The sequence below is a fragment of the Vigna radiata genome, chromosome 8 (genome assembly GCF_000741045.1).
Source record: "Vigna radiata var. radiata cultivar VC1973A chromosome 8, Vradiata_ver6, whole genome shotgun sequence".
NCBI lineage: Eukaryota > Viridiplantae > Streptophyta > Magnoliopsida > Fabales > Fabaceae > Vigna > Vigna radiata.
This window is the reverse complement of record NC_028358.1, coordinates 40,541,520-40,553,686: the sequence shown is the minus strand read 5'-3', so window position 1 is coordinate 40,553,686 and position 12,167 is coordinate 40,541,520. Positions and strand designations below refer to the sequence as shown.

General features: G+C 29.6%; 1 protein-coding gene across 1 annotated transcript; it reads right to left on the bottom strand.

Moving 5' to 3' along the window:
- Positions 1-1,286: 1,286 nt before the first annotated feature.
- On the bottom strand, positions 1,287-11,749 carry LOC106772750 (pectin acetylesterase 9). Its single transcript, XM_014659328.2, has 14 exons — positions 11,227-11,749; positions 11,002-11,128; positions 10,826-10,908; positions 7,809-7,938; positions 4,330-4,409; positions 3,768-3,854; positions 3,517-3,641; positions 3,365-3,425; positions 2,677-2,733; positions 2,521-2,598; positions 2,322-2,427; positions 1,989-2,137; positions 1,589-1,704; positions 1,287-1,496 (listed from the first exon to the last, which is right to left on the bottom strand). Exons 2-14 carry the CDS (start codon positions 11,126-11,128, stop codon positions 1,493-1,495), a joined length of 1,203 nt encoding a protein of 400 aa, XP_014514814.1. The 5' UTR covers positions 11,227-11,749; the 3' UTR covers positions 1,287-1,492.
- Between the last annotated feature and the right edge of the window lie 418 nt (positions 11,750-12,167).

Below are 12,167 nucleotides of genomic sequence, written 5' to 3'. Positions count from 1 at the left end.
TTTATTTTATCTGTCATTATATTTATTTTAAAAATAATAAAATATTAAAAGTGATATATATATATATATATAATAATTCTTAAAAACATAATAAATATATTATTATTATCGTATAAAATTAAATTATAATAATAAATAATATATATTAAAGTTAATATATATTAAAGATGTGAATATAAAAAAAATGATAAATTATTATCATTATAAAAATATCACTATTTGATACTTCATTAATAACTAAAATATTATATGTAACCCAGGTGCTTCATAGTTTAAAAGCATTGAATAGATGAACTAAAGCATTGAATAAGAGAGTTGAAATGAACCTCATTGCTTTGTTTATGGTAATTGGAAGGCTTGGTATTCTGTGTTTCCTGGACTCAGTTTTACTACAATTCTTCTTTGCGTAATTTTGGTATGCTGTGAAGTTCAATATAGGGATCTTGTTGTCCAAGAAAATTTGCATACAAGAAATAAGTTGTTACAACACTTGTAAGCTATAATTTACTTAAGGTTCGAAAGCCCTAAATTGAGAATATTTTTGGTGGTCCTATTCCGGTCTTGGCAGGCGTTGGGATAGTAGCATAAGCTTCAGCTATCTATAATGTCAGGATTCCTCTGTATTTCATATTTATTTGCTGAAGAAGGTTACAAGAACTCCCTCTCAGCCTTACTACAAGAGTTGGGTCCCATTGTTCAGCAATTTAATACTTTAACTTGTACTATTATCTGTAATGTACCACAGGTTCTCATGCAATGGCATATTGTCATTAAGAAGCCATCTGGGAAGACTAGGAGGATATTCGCAACTCTTACCCTCATTTCAACCTAGAAGACTAGGTGACTTTTTTATATAAGGGTATTGTAACATGCGGTCAAGAAAGAACCTTAAAGGGAGAAGAATTAAATCAAAATGCGAGGCGAAAAATGTGGAAAAGTTGGCTATGAGAGAAAAGCATCAAATTGAAGGAGAAAGAACAATGAAAAGATAGGCTTGTGGTATTCAATTTTCCTCTGTATTCTCTCATGCTATCTCCCGGGAACTCTTAGTTACTGATCTGAAGCATCTTATTCTATCGGTTGCTACCGAAGAATCATGAAGTTCCTGGTGTTATATATAGTCGCCTTTTATCTGTTTGATTCAATTACCGAGACATTATGTTCTTTTAGTTACAAATTATTAACTGTTTCAAGTGCATATGATGAGACATAAGAAAAAAAAAAGAAAAAAAAAATTGAAATTAATTTTATTGAGTAAAAATATTTTATAATGAATGGAAAATAACTGAAATCATTCAAACAACATTTTCTTTATTGGTTTCTTTATCACTTCCTATCAAGGAATTTTCTATCTGCCTAGCATTCACTATATGTGTATGGTTTTCTACTCTTGTACAAAAACTGCCTTTTAAATCTCTTTTAGTGGACCATCGGGGCTTGTATGTGAAAAATAGAGAATCTTGAGGAAAAATGTTCAGTTTAATCTTCCATCTTACCTGCAACATTTCAAATCGAGTCAGACAATGGAACTTAAAAGCCACCTAGATACGCAAGAGAACAAATACATAATTTTATACAAGTCATTTACCTGAGCTTAGGTTCGGGTATAATATTATGACAAGTTCCATCGCATGGATATGGACAGTCTATTTCCTTGCTTATGTTCCTACTAAAATACCAATCACCAACCGCTTCTGCAATACTCTGTAAAAGATAGTTTACCTTAATCGCAGACTAAAATTCGTAGTGCCAAAAGTTCAAAGGAGGAAACATCAAATAACGAAATACTACAATAGTGACACAGTTCAAAGATCTTATACTGTTATCTTTTATTTAGCAAACTGCTTCTCCATATACGATAAATAAAATAGATGATTAAAAGTCAGTTAATTATTTTCATGCAATATAAATTTTCTCCGGACAAACTTGAAATTCCACACACTATATAGAGGTTTATTATCATCACTGTCAATGAGTAAGATCCACACCTTGTTGTTTATTCTTGGAGAATCATCTCTAAACCATGTATCCTGTGGTTCACTTTGGCAATGAGCAAAACATGAATTTATGAACACCCCCCCTCTTCTTGAATTCATATAGAATGGTTTCAAAGCTCCAAGCATGTCGAGCCTAAAACCTGAATAGACGTGGATTAAGGAAAATTAGTTCTATTTACATCATGATGGGAGAGTTTTCAACAAGTGCGAACTATATATATAATCATTCACAAAATAAAAACATTTTTGTATTGTAAACACTAGAGACTTCTCAATACATAGAATTTCATAAACTGCTGAGAAATAAAAGTTTGAAATAGGAACCTTGCAATATAGCAATTTGGTCTGCTGTACATGCAGCCGGGTTCAGCCTGCACTTGTTCCAGTGTCCGTGCAAATCCGCAGAGGGTGGCGCCAATATATGATGGAACTGTTGACATTTTAAGTTGTAATTATCTCATAATTGGACAATTGTGCTATATAGGATGTTAAAAAAACAAAATATGTCATAAAAAAATATTACTTGGTATACATCATAGGCAGAGTTCAAAATAAAATATGGTGTTGATATGTATTTCAACGCATATTGTGGAAAGAAGCACTGCATATAAACATGAAAAACGTCAAAATTGTATATAATTTGCCTGAGCTAACGATGCAAGTTCATGGGAAGTCATACCAAGGCTGGAAAGTACTGTTCTCTGGTGCAATTTCTATTCAGGTTCTGCTCTATCCCCTGTTGCACAAGACTTTGGCATGTTAAGACTGTTGAATGCTATGCTTCCTGTTATGCAATTTCAAAACTGAATGTAGAGAGTAAAAACATGCAGGCTCTTTTGTCTATTTTGTAATATATTGCTGTGATGGATTACAAGCAATGAATAAGAAATATCTTCGTCTTCTTTGTTATGCTTGAGCCCTAAAATTTTCTTTTCATTAAGACTTATTTACATGACCGATTGCTCAGCTATCCTGCCTATAAAATACGGGATATAAACAATTCCCTCTACCTAAGCTCAATTTTAATGACAAAAGTAACCAAAGCGTGTTATGCCATGTGATATCTACTACGAAATTGAACCATTCAGCAATGTGTAGAAATTCTAAAAGCGGTTTGTTAAGTTTCAACTTCAATATATGAAAAGTGAACAAATGGAGAACGAAATGTCATCAGATGTGAGAAATTGTAAAAGTGAAGCAACATAGCAGTTGCACTGTCTAAAAATCTCTTTCTGCTAAGAAGATGAAAATCGTATAACATATAAACCAAATGCTCATACCCACAAACCATTTGGGCCTTCAATTCTCTTTTGATATTATTTATAAAAGACAAGTACCGCACATGTGTCGCATTTATGGAATGTTACCTGTAACCGAACTAGACTTTTAACGAAAAACCTCATGGTGTGGTTCAAATTGATGTCTCTTCTGTAAAAGGGGAAAGTAACTTCAATACTTAGATTTTGAAGAAATACAGGCGAAAACTATGTTGGAATGGCTCAAGATAGACTAAACATACTCGTCAAGAAAAAAACCGGCATCACTCAAGCATTTAACACTAGCATCCGTTGGCAAACGCTTGGCGAAGTCGTCACAATGGTGAAAGGTTGCTAAACCTCCTGCTGAGCAACCTGAAAGCAAAGCCTACACACAAAATAGTGTGTATTATAAATTTCGTTCATCTTATAACAAAATTTGTTGACTTACACTCATGTTCAGTTCAGAGTTGCGAGAATGAACAAAAGCGAACTCTACAGAATTGAAGTATACCTTCCGTGCCTTTCCCAAACCTTGTGGTAGAAGGTCGTCAATAATGGCTTCCCAAATCTTTTGCCCTTTGAAATGAAGAGTTGTTGTCTGATATTCATCTCACAAACACCAAGAGTTACTTCAATGCAACAAAATTGGTTTAGACATGTTACATATGCTGATGAAACTTAATGCCTGTAAAGTTAATTGACCCAATATCCTCCTGATTTAGTGTAACTTTCCTTGGAAACTGTTATTTAAATAACTTAAAGTTAGACCTTCTAACAGTAGAAGAGTATTTTCAAGATACAAGTTTAGTGTGTAAAATAAAGAGTAAATGAATAAAAATAATAATTAGGCATAGTGTTAAATGTAGTAATATCAGTTATTAAAAATTCAAAAGAAACATTGCTCTTGTTTTCCCTTTATATTCGGCTTTCTTTCTGATTTAGTCTGAACTGGTGAACTACCTTCATTGTTTTACAGTAATTTTGGGTTAGAGAAATGGTTTAGCCAATGTGAAAGATATTATTTATTATAGAGGAATGAATGCAAGACTCGCGTAAACGAGGAGTTCGCTTACCTTGTTAGAGAACACAGCGTCTCCCGTAAACGAGGCTCCATCACAGTATCTCAGCTTTACACGGTTCCAGTTGTAAAAATCTGATACAGTACATTCACGGACAAACGCAATGATTTAATAATTTGTAAACATTCATAGACAAAGTCTAAGAGGTAAAAAAAAGATTTAAAAAAAAAATACTTCCTTTAGTACATAATTCGACAAAAAGTTATTATAGTTAGTTAGACTTTACTATCGCAACAGCGATTTCGAAACTAAGTTAGTTTAATAAAATTTAACCAATTATATACTACTAAAATGCTAGTATTAAATTAAATAACTTGTATAAACATAATTAACAATTTGTTTATTTACCGGTCAACGTTTATGAATCCGAAATTAAGTCTAAATTGATATTGTGACCAGTTAAGATTTTATTAAAAATTTAAATTAATATTTTTTTATTATTATATTTTGTAGGTGAATTTTTTTTTTTTGTTGTTACGATTTTGACTGTTTCATTTATAAAAAAAATATTAATTTTCATGAATAAAGGATAAAACTATTTTTAATTTAAGTTATTAACTTTGAGTTGGATAATTGACCTTATTTTTATTCTTCAATTTAAGACAATCACCTTTTAACAAAAATGATGTTCCTTTTCATCACACAGAAAGGGAAATACATTTTTCTTTTTCATGCAAGAAATGAAAAGAAATTAACAGGTGGGTGTAGCGGATCTAAGCGTAACACATGATGCTCATACACATCATCCCAAATAATTAGATTAGTATGTCCACCGACAGCTCAGCTGGAGATGGTGATTAGAAAATGGTGATGCAGTATGAAGAAAATGAAATCGTAAATAAAAATATGCTCTATGAGAACCCCAATTGAAGAGTAAGGAAGTGACCTTTCAATTCAAAAAAAAAACAAGAATTTCGTTCATTCTTCCATCGGTTGGTTAAGTCTATCAAGGAACTTCTGGAGAAGACTATACCCTCCTCCTCCGAAGGCCAACTAAGTAGTCTAGTAATATATGGTTGCAAATACGAGGGGGAAGTTGAACTGAAACTTACTAGAGTTAATTAATTAAAGTAATGTGAAACGGACGATGGAACGCCCACTCTGAGTTATAATACCGAAGGATGAAGCCAACCTTCGCCGGTTCTGAGAGAAAGGTAAAGTGTCTTGGTACTTGTCTGGAAAGGGTGTAACATAATTGTTGATTGTGTTATTTTAAAAGAAAACATTTTTATTATATTTACATTAAAATCATATAGTAATTTTTATTTATTATTATAAAATAAAATTAAATAGTTTTAATATTCAAAAAACATGTGTTAAAATTAAAATGTATGTACATAAAACTTCGTTTATATTATTTTGTCATAAGCTCTTTCCACCTATCCTATTTGACTTCTTGAATCTTCTTTATAATGGCTTTGATATATTTATATAGTTAATGTATAATTTATTAAAAGAAACACTCCGAAGTAAAAATGAAACGTCAAACGACACGATAGGAGACAGGAGTCCGTGAAAGGGAATCATGACCCAGCAGGAGCTATAGTTTACAGTCTACAGTATACACAACTGGATTGCCTATTTGTGTGACTATCGTTTTTAAACTCAGATGACAGCTGTGTTTTAAGGACCACTCGGACACAAAAGGTGTAAAGTGAAGGATGAACTAAATTGACATCCCCAAATTCAATATCTATTTTAAGATGTTACCAATTACAAAACTGCTAGTAGTCCTTACATTGCACGACAGTGTCAATACTGGTATATTAAAAGAGATTATAAAAATATGATAGTTACAATTATAATAATAGTAACTACTTTATATTAATCACCAATCATTATATTATTTTATGTAATAAACCAAAAGAACTATGAAATAATGGATCTGGAGGTAATTAAAAAGGGATATAGCATAGGAATTAAGAGTAAGAATGTTAATATACAAATAAAATGTTTTGTAAAGTTCAAGGAAAGTTGAAAGTAGCTAGTATGCTATAAAGTAAATATTTACTTTAAATTTCTAAATAGAAATTTTAGAGTATAAAAAATTGACATCAGTGTAACAGTCACCGAAATTTAAATTGGCTCTCATATTCTCTTATTTTAAAAGCAAGAGATGAAAAGAGTAGGAACACTTCTCACAAAAATGTGGCAAAAAAACATTTGTGACAACTTTCTTTGATGGTAATATAAGAATTAATCGTTTATCATTGTGTGGATTTCAATTTTTTAAAATGAAGTGTGTGGTGCGTTTTTTATAGAACAATCAAGTATTGTGTACTGTTAAACAATTGAAATAGATTAAAAAATAAAAATATATCAATACTCATCAACAACCATCCATGTTTATATATTAAATTATAATGTATTGAATGTATTTTAAAATGACTTGCATAAGAATACTATATTTCTAAAATGATTCATTATTGATTAAGCATTTCATAATCCCAAACATTTTTTCTCTTCTACCACAGATTTCCAATATTCTAGATAATTTCATTAAGCGTTTTGCTTTTATTTTGGCTTCATAGACTATTTTTATTATATTTTCTAAAATTTATTTAATACCAAAAACATTTCTACAATGCACAAAATCTTTATTAGTATTAAGTAAAATATAAAACAGTGAAAGCAATACGATTAATGATAAAATTCATATTACGAATATATGTTGTATTTATTCAAGTCTAGAAAAATTTACAGATTAAAAAATTATATTAAATAATGACTTTTTTTATAAACTATTAAATCGAGACAGTGATTATTTTTTTTCACAGCAATTTGTAAAATATGAAATGATTAAAAATGAGAATAGAAATTAAAAAAAAAAATTACAACAAAAATAGGACAAAAAAATAAATATTTCAAAATAATATATATAAAAATTAAAATCCACGATAATGCTGGTTTTAAGTACCCTCAACACTGCCTTGAGGCACATGGCGTTCATTGTGTACTCGACCTTTAAGAATTTTGTCATATTATGTGTTTGGATATTCATTTAGAAGTCAGATTTATGTAAAAATGTGGAAAAGCTTGAAATTGTGCTCCAGACCCAACCTAACCAAACACAGTTATATTCACCCAATCTGACTTAATTGCTCTGTATTATTTCATTTAAATGCAGTTGTTACCGGCTTCTAATGCACCAATAGTTGCACATCACGGAACCTCCCTTACTTGGTATAGCAGAACCCAGCAAGATGTGGATCCAAAAGTTATGTTATGACCCAAGCTATTATTATATTTTACCATCAACACTGTCTATCAAAGGAAATATTTGTTTTCTCTTTATTTGTTTAGATGTCATCAAACACAAATAAATTTAGAAATTTGATAAGAAAAATTTACTCTCACAGTAGACATTATAATAAAAATAAATTTTATTTGTATTCAGTATCTTAAAAATATATTTAGTTAAATTTTGATATTTCTCAAGTAAAATAAAACAGAGAAAAAGTTGGTTAAGTTACCAGGATTAAGGGTGGCATTGTTGCTTAAAATACCAGAAAACACTTCCAATTTGACCATATAACTTGATGAACCCCTCCGAGTTTTGGCTCTCTCGAAGCATGATTTCAAGTCATTGCACCATCCACCTCCCTGGAAGGGACCATAATTAATAAATAGGCAATGATCATCATTGATGATTTATTAAGGTAGATCCAAAGGAGGTTTCTTCAACTGAAATTTAACTGGAATTTAATTTAGGCTCCACCAAACTAACTGAACTTAATATTTTGTCATTTCATTCAATCATTTCAGGTTTCCATTATTTGCTTGGATTCAAAGTTTGTATATACAAAACTTTATTCTCCGACAATAACTCTACACTTCCGACACTGCTTATAAAAGTGTTGCCGGGGAATACCCATTGTCTTTTTCTTTCTATTTTTATTTTTTCAAGATGCTACTCAATATTTTTATATTACTGAATAAAGAATTAAAAGTAAAATGTTATTAAGATGGATAAACTACACTGTTATTCTAATATACTCTTATCTAATTTTGAAACTTTCATCATCTAACCTGTATACACACGAAAGACATTGTACAAAATTAAAGAAAAATATTAATAATACAAGTCTAAGTAAAGAATATATTATATGAAAATATAAGAATTTTTAATACTACAATTTGAACATAATTTAATACCAAAAAACATAAAACTATTATAGATAATTTAACTAACTTTGAGAAATGTTTTAAGATTTTATTCATATATATATATATATATATATATATATATATATATATATATATATATATATATATATATATATATATATATATATATATATATATACGCGCGCGCGCGCAATAGTAAAGAAAAAGTAAAAAAATATCTTCAATTGATGAATCAAATTTATAACATAAAAAACATTGTATTTTTTTATATTTCATGATAAGATATATCTTTGAACCGGAAACTGTTTTTAAACTCATATGTTAACGTAATTGAAAATATAAGTAGAATAAATAGTAAATTTTAAATCAGAAAAATAATTAATGTTTTTTTTTCTCTGAAACTTAAATCATAATTTGAAACGAAATACTAGTAATTTGGAGTATTCGTAATTAAGGAGATACCATAATAAGAAATTTTTAAATGATATAGAAAATATTCATGACAATTAATTAAGAAACTTCAATGAAAATAAATCACTGAAAAAAAGTAAAATAGAAAAATATTTAAATAAAACCTTTTATAATGAATAAAATTAATAATTTTACTATTATTACTTTAACCTAAGATCTCATTAAATAAAATAAGCGGATTTGAGATGATGAGAATTACTCATATAACTTTCAAAAGATTAGAATAAAATCAACTATAGAAATCTTTTTAATTTTAGATTTAAATATCTCAAATTGTTATTTCTTATAAATAAATAAATATATTACAGAAGAATATAAAATAGAACGTAATTATTGAAATGATGAATAAAATATTTAATTACGTTCAATATATAAATAATTCTATATGACAATATATTTTTTTTCAAAAAAAAATATGTAAGTAACAAAATCCAAAGTCTATGCAGGTTAACTGATTTAAATATTCAATTCGCCCTGTATTTTTTTCTTTATAACGGGTTGAAGGGTGGCCAGGCCACCCATTCAAGCTGGAGAAAAGTGAATTCTTTATCAAATGAACCATTTTGAAAATATATTAAATATATTTATTTTCAAATTTATTAAAACGTCATCCATTTTTATTTTAATAATATTCAGACGAGTTTGAAATTTCGAATAAATACAAAGTTCTAATTTTATAACCTTTTTACCGTTTCCATTATTTATTTTTCTTATCGTATTGTGTTAAAAATCAATGAATCTGAAAGTTTATTGAATACTAACTTTTTTGGCTCATAAATTTTAAAATATCAAAGGTAAGGCGAAAAAAGTTACCTTTAAATTAAATAGTCATTTTTTAATAAATTAATTTAATAACTTAAATGAAAAAATCTTTTAAAAAAGTTACAAAAAATATAATTAATTATTATTAATAAAAAAAGTTCAAATTAAGAATCATAAATATAATCTGTAAGATAAATTATTTTGCAGAAATATTAATAGTAGTTAATTTAAATTAATAACTTTATAATTTTGTATTATATATTGATTTTATATATATAATAGATAAAGACATTCAATAATGCTAAATTTATTAAATATAAACTAATAATAATAGTCAACACAATGAATAACAATTAAACCATTCGTTTATTATTTATAATCTGACATTAACAGTAAATCATTAATGTTAGTCAAATAAGTTATTAAATAAAGAATTAATATTAATGTATAAATTTATTAATCTGTGTAAATAATTTGAATTAACTTTTAAAGTTTATTTAAGCTGATAAAAATAATTTAATTTTAAATTAAATGCAGTTTTTAATAATAGAAATTAATTTACCTTAGTAATTTATATTTATACTTTTAAAAATATGTTAATATTCCTAAAAAACCTTTGAAAAAAAAAACTAAAAACAAAAAACAGGTCAGAATTTGCTGTTATCAGAACCGAATTTTGATCTCTTGACCAGCCACCGTCTTCGGCTGAGCCGCTGAATTGAACTCGTAATGTAAATACGAGGGGATGGTTTCGATAAAAAAATCTCGTGGATGGGCTCATTTTAGAATTTGCTTTGAGTGGTAAAACAGTGAATTCCAGTTCCCTAAAGCTGCGCGCGCAAAATTCTAGGTGCACGACAAAAAAGCCATAGTCATGTGGCATTTTCAGAAACCAACCAATGAATCACGCAATCATCACCCTCTTCACCTCCCCAAAACAACAAAGACACCATCGCCACTTTTTCAAACCACAAAACCAGCATACTCTTCCCATTTTTCAAGAAAATAGTATAAAACTCGCGAGACTCAAACAACTCGTAAGCATAAACATAGCAGTATATATCACTACATCTTTACCATACAAGTGCGCATGTCTTAAATAATTCAGAGAAAGTTGAGTGCACAGTACCTCAAATTGAAGAAGCCAGTTGTTTTCACCAGCACCGAATCCTCTGTGCAAGTGATACGCCGGTAAACTTCCGTCCAAACACACTACAAACATTTTTTCCCTCCAAATTTCAACGAATAATAATGCAAAATTAATTAATAGTGAATCTACGAAAATGAAAATTAAAACAAACTTACGAGCGCCGCTAGCTTTGGCCTTGGAAACGAGCGTCATGTTCACGAGAAGCCTCTGTTGTTGCGAGCGAACGCGCCATGGCGCCAACGTTGCCAGGCACAAGAATGCGAGCGCCACGAGGATATTCATCTAGATAGAGTAGAAAGGAATGGCGTTGTTTACCTGGATTCGGATTCGCTTGGGAAAACGATAGGTGAGAAAGCAGGATCTAAAAAAACAGTGCGTACCTTTGCTCTTTGTCTGGAATTGAAGGAATATTAACAATAATCAACATTCGTTGAGATTAATAGAGTTTTCACGATGCAGTGTGAGGAACGAAGCGGGATTGGAAATCCACGTAAGTGAAATCGACGCTCATTAATTGCTTAAACGAAACGGATATAGATTAAACCTCGCGTCGCCATCGAAGCGTTACAATAATAATAATAATAATAACATGGCGCATGCGAGGAGAAAAGAGAAGAATAAAGGAAAAGATTAGAAGGTGGAGAATTTGTGTCTGTGGAGTTAGAAGTTGCGGTTTTTGGACGCTTTGGAAAACGGCGTCGTTTTGGTGAGTGTTGGTGTTTTTGAGTGGTGGAAAGAGAGAAGGAGAAGGTGGGGTGGAGATGAAGGGAATTAGTATTGGAAAATGGATGAGAAGGAAGGGAATGGACGAAAGGCTTGAGGTTGAAATTGTGAGCAATATGGACCCACCAATAACAGAAATGAACCAATATGGCAACCAAACTATGTTTGTTGCTGCCGTGGGGTTTAGTATTTGGTGTAATTGAGTCTTCAAGCTATAGTTCACTTTTTGTTGCTTTCCTTCCCCACTATCTCCATTTGATCATAGAGTTGTTAAATGTTCCTTTGAGAAAACAAAAACCAAAAATACTTAATTCTACTATTTTAAATATACTTTTAAATAAGTCGTACAAGTTGAGAGAGTTTATTTCATCAATTGCCACAAAATAAGTGTTTTATATTTTAATTACAATTAAGTTGTCAAATAGAGTTGAAAAAATTATATAACATATACTTTTAGATAAAACCTATCACATGATGAGTGTGGATAATGTCTTAAACATGTTATTATCACATGATCACATGACATGTGTAATGAATTTTGGACATATATGAATGTTGATATGGGTTTAATGGGAGTTTGTTTTAAGTGTAGAGTTGT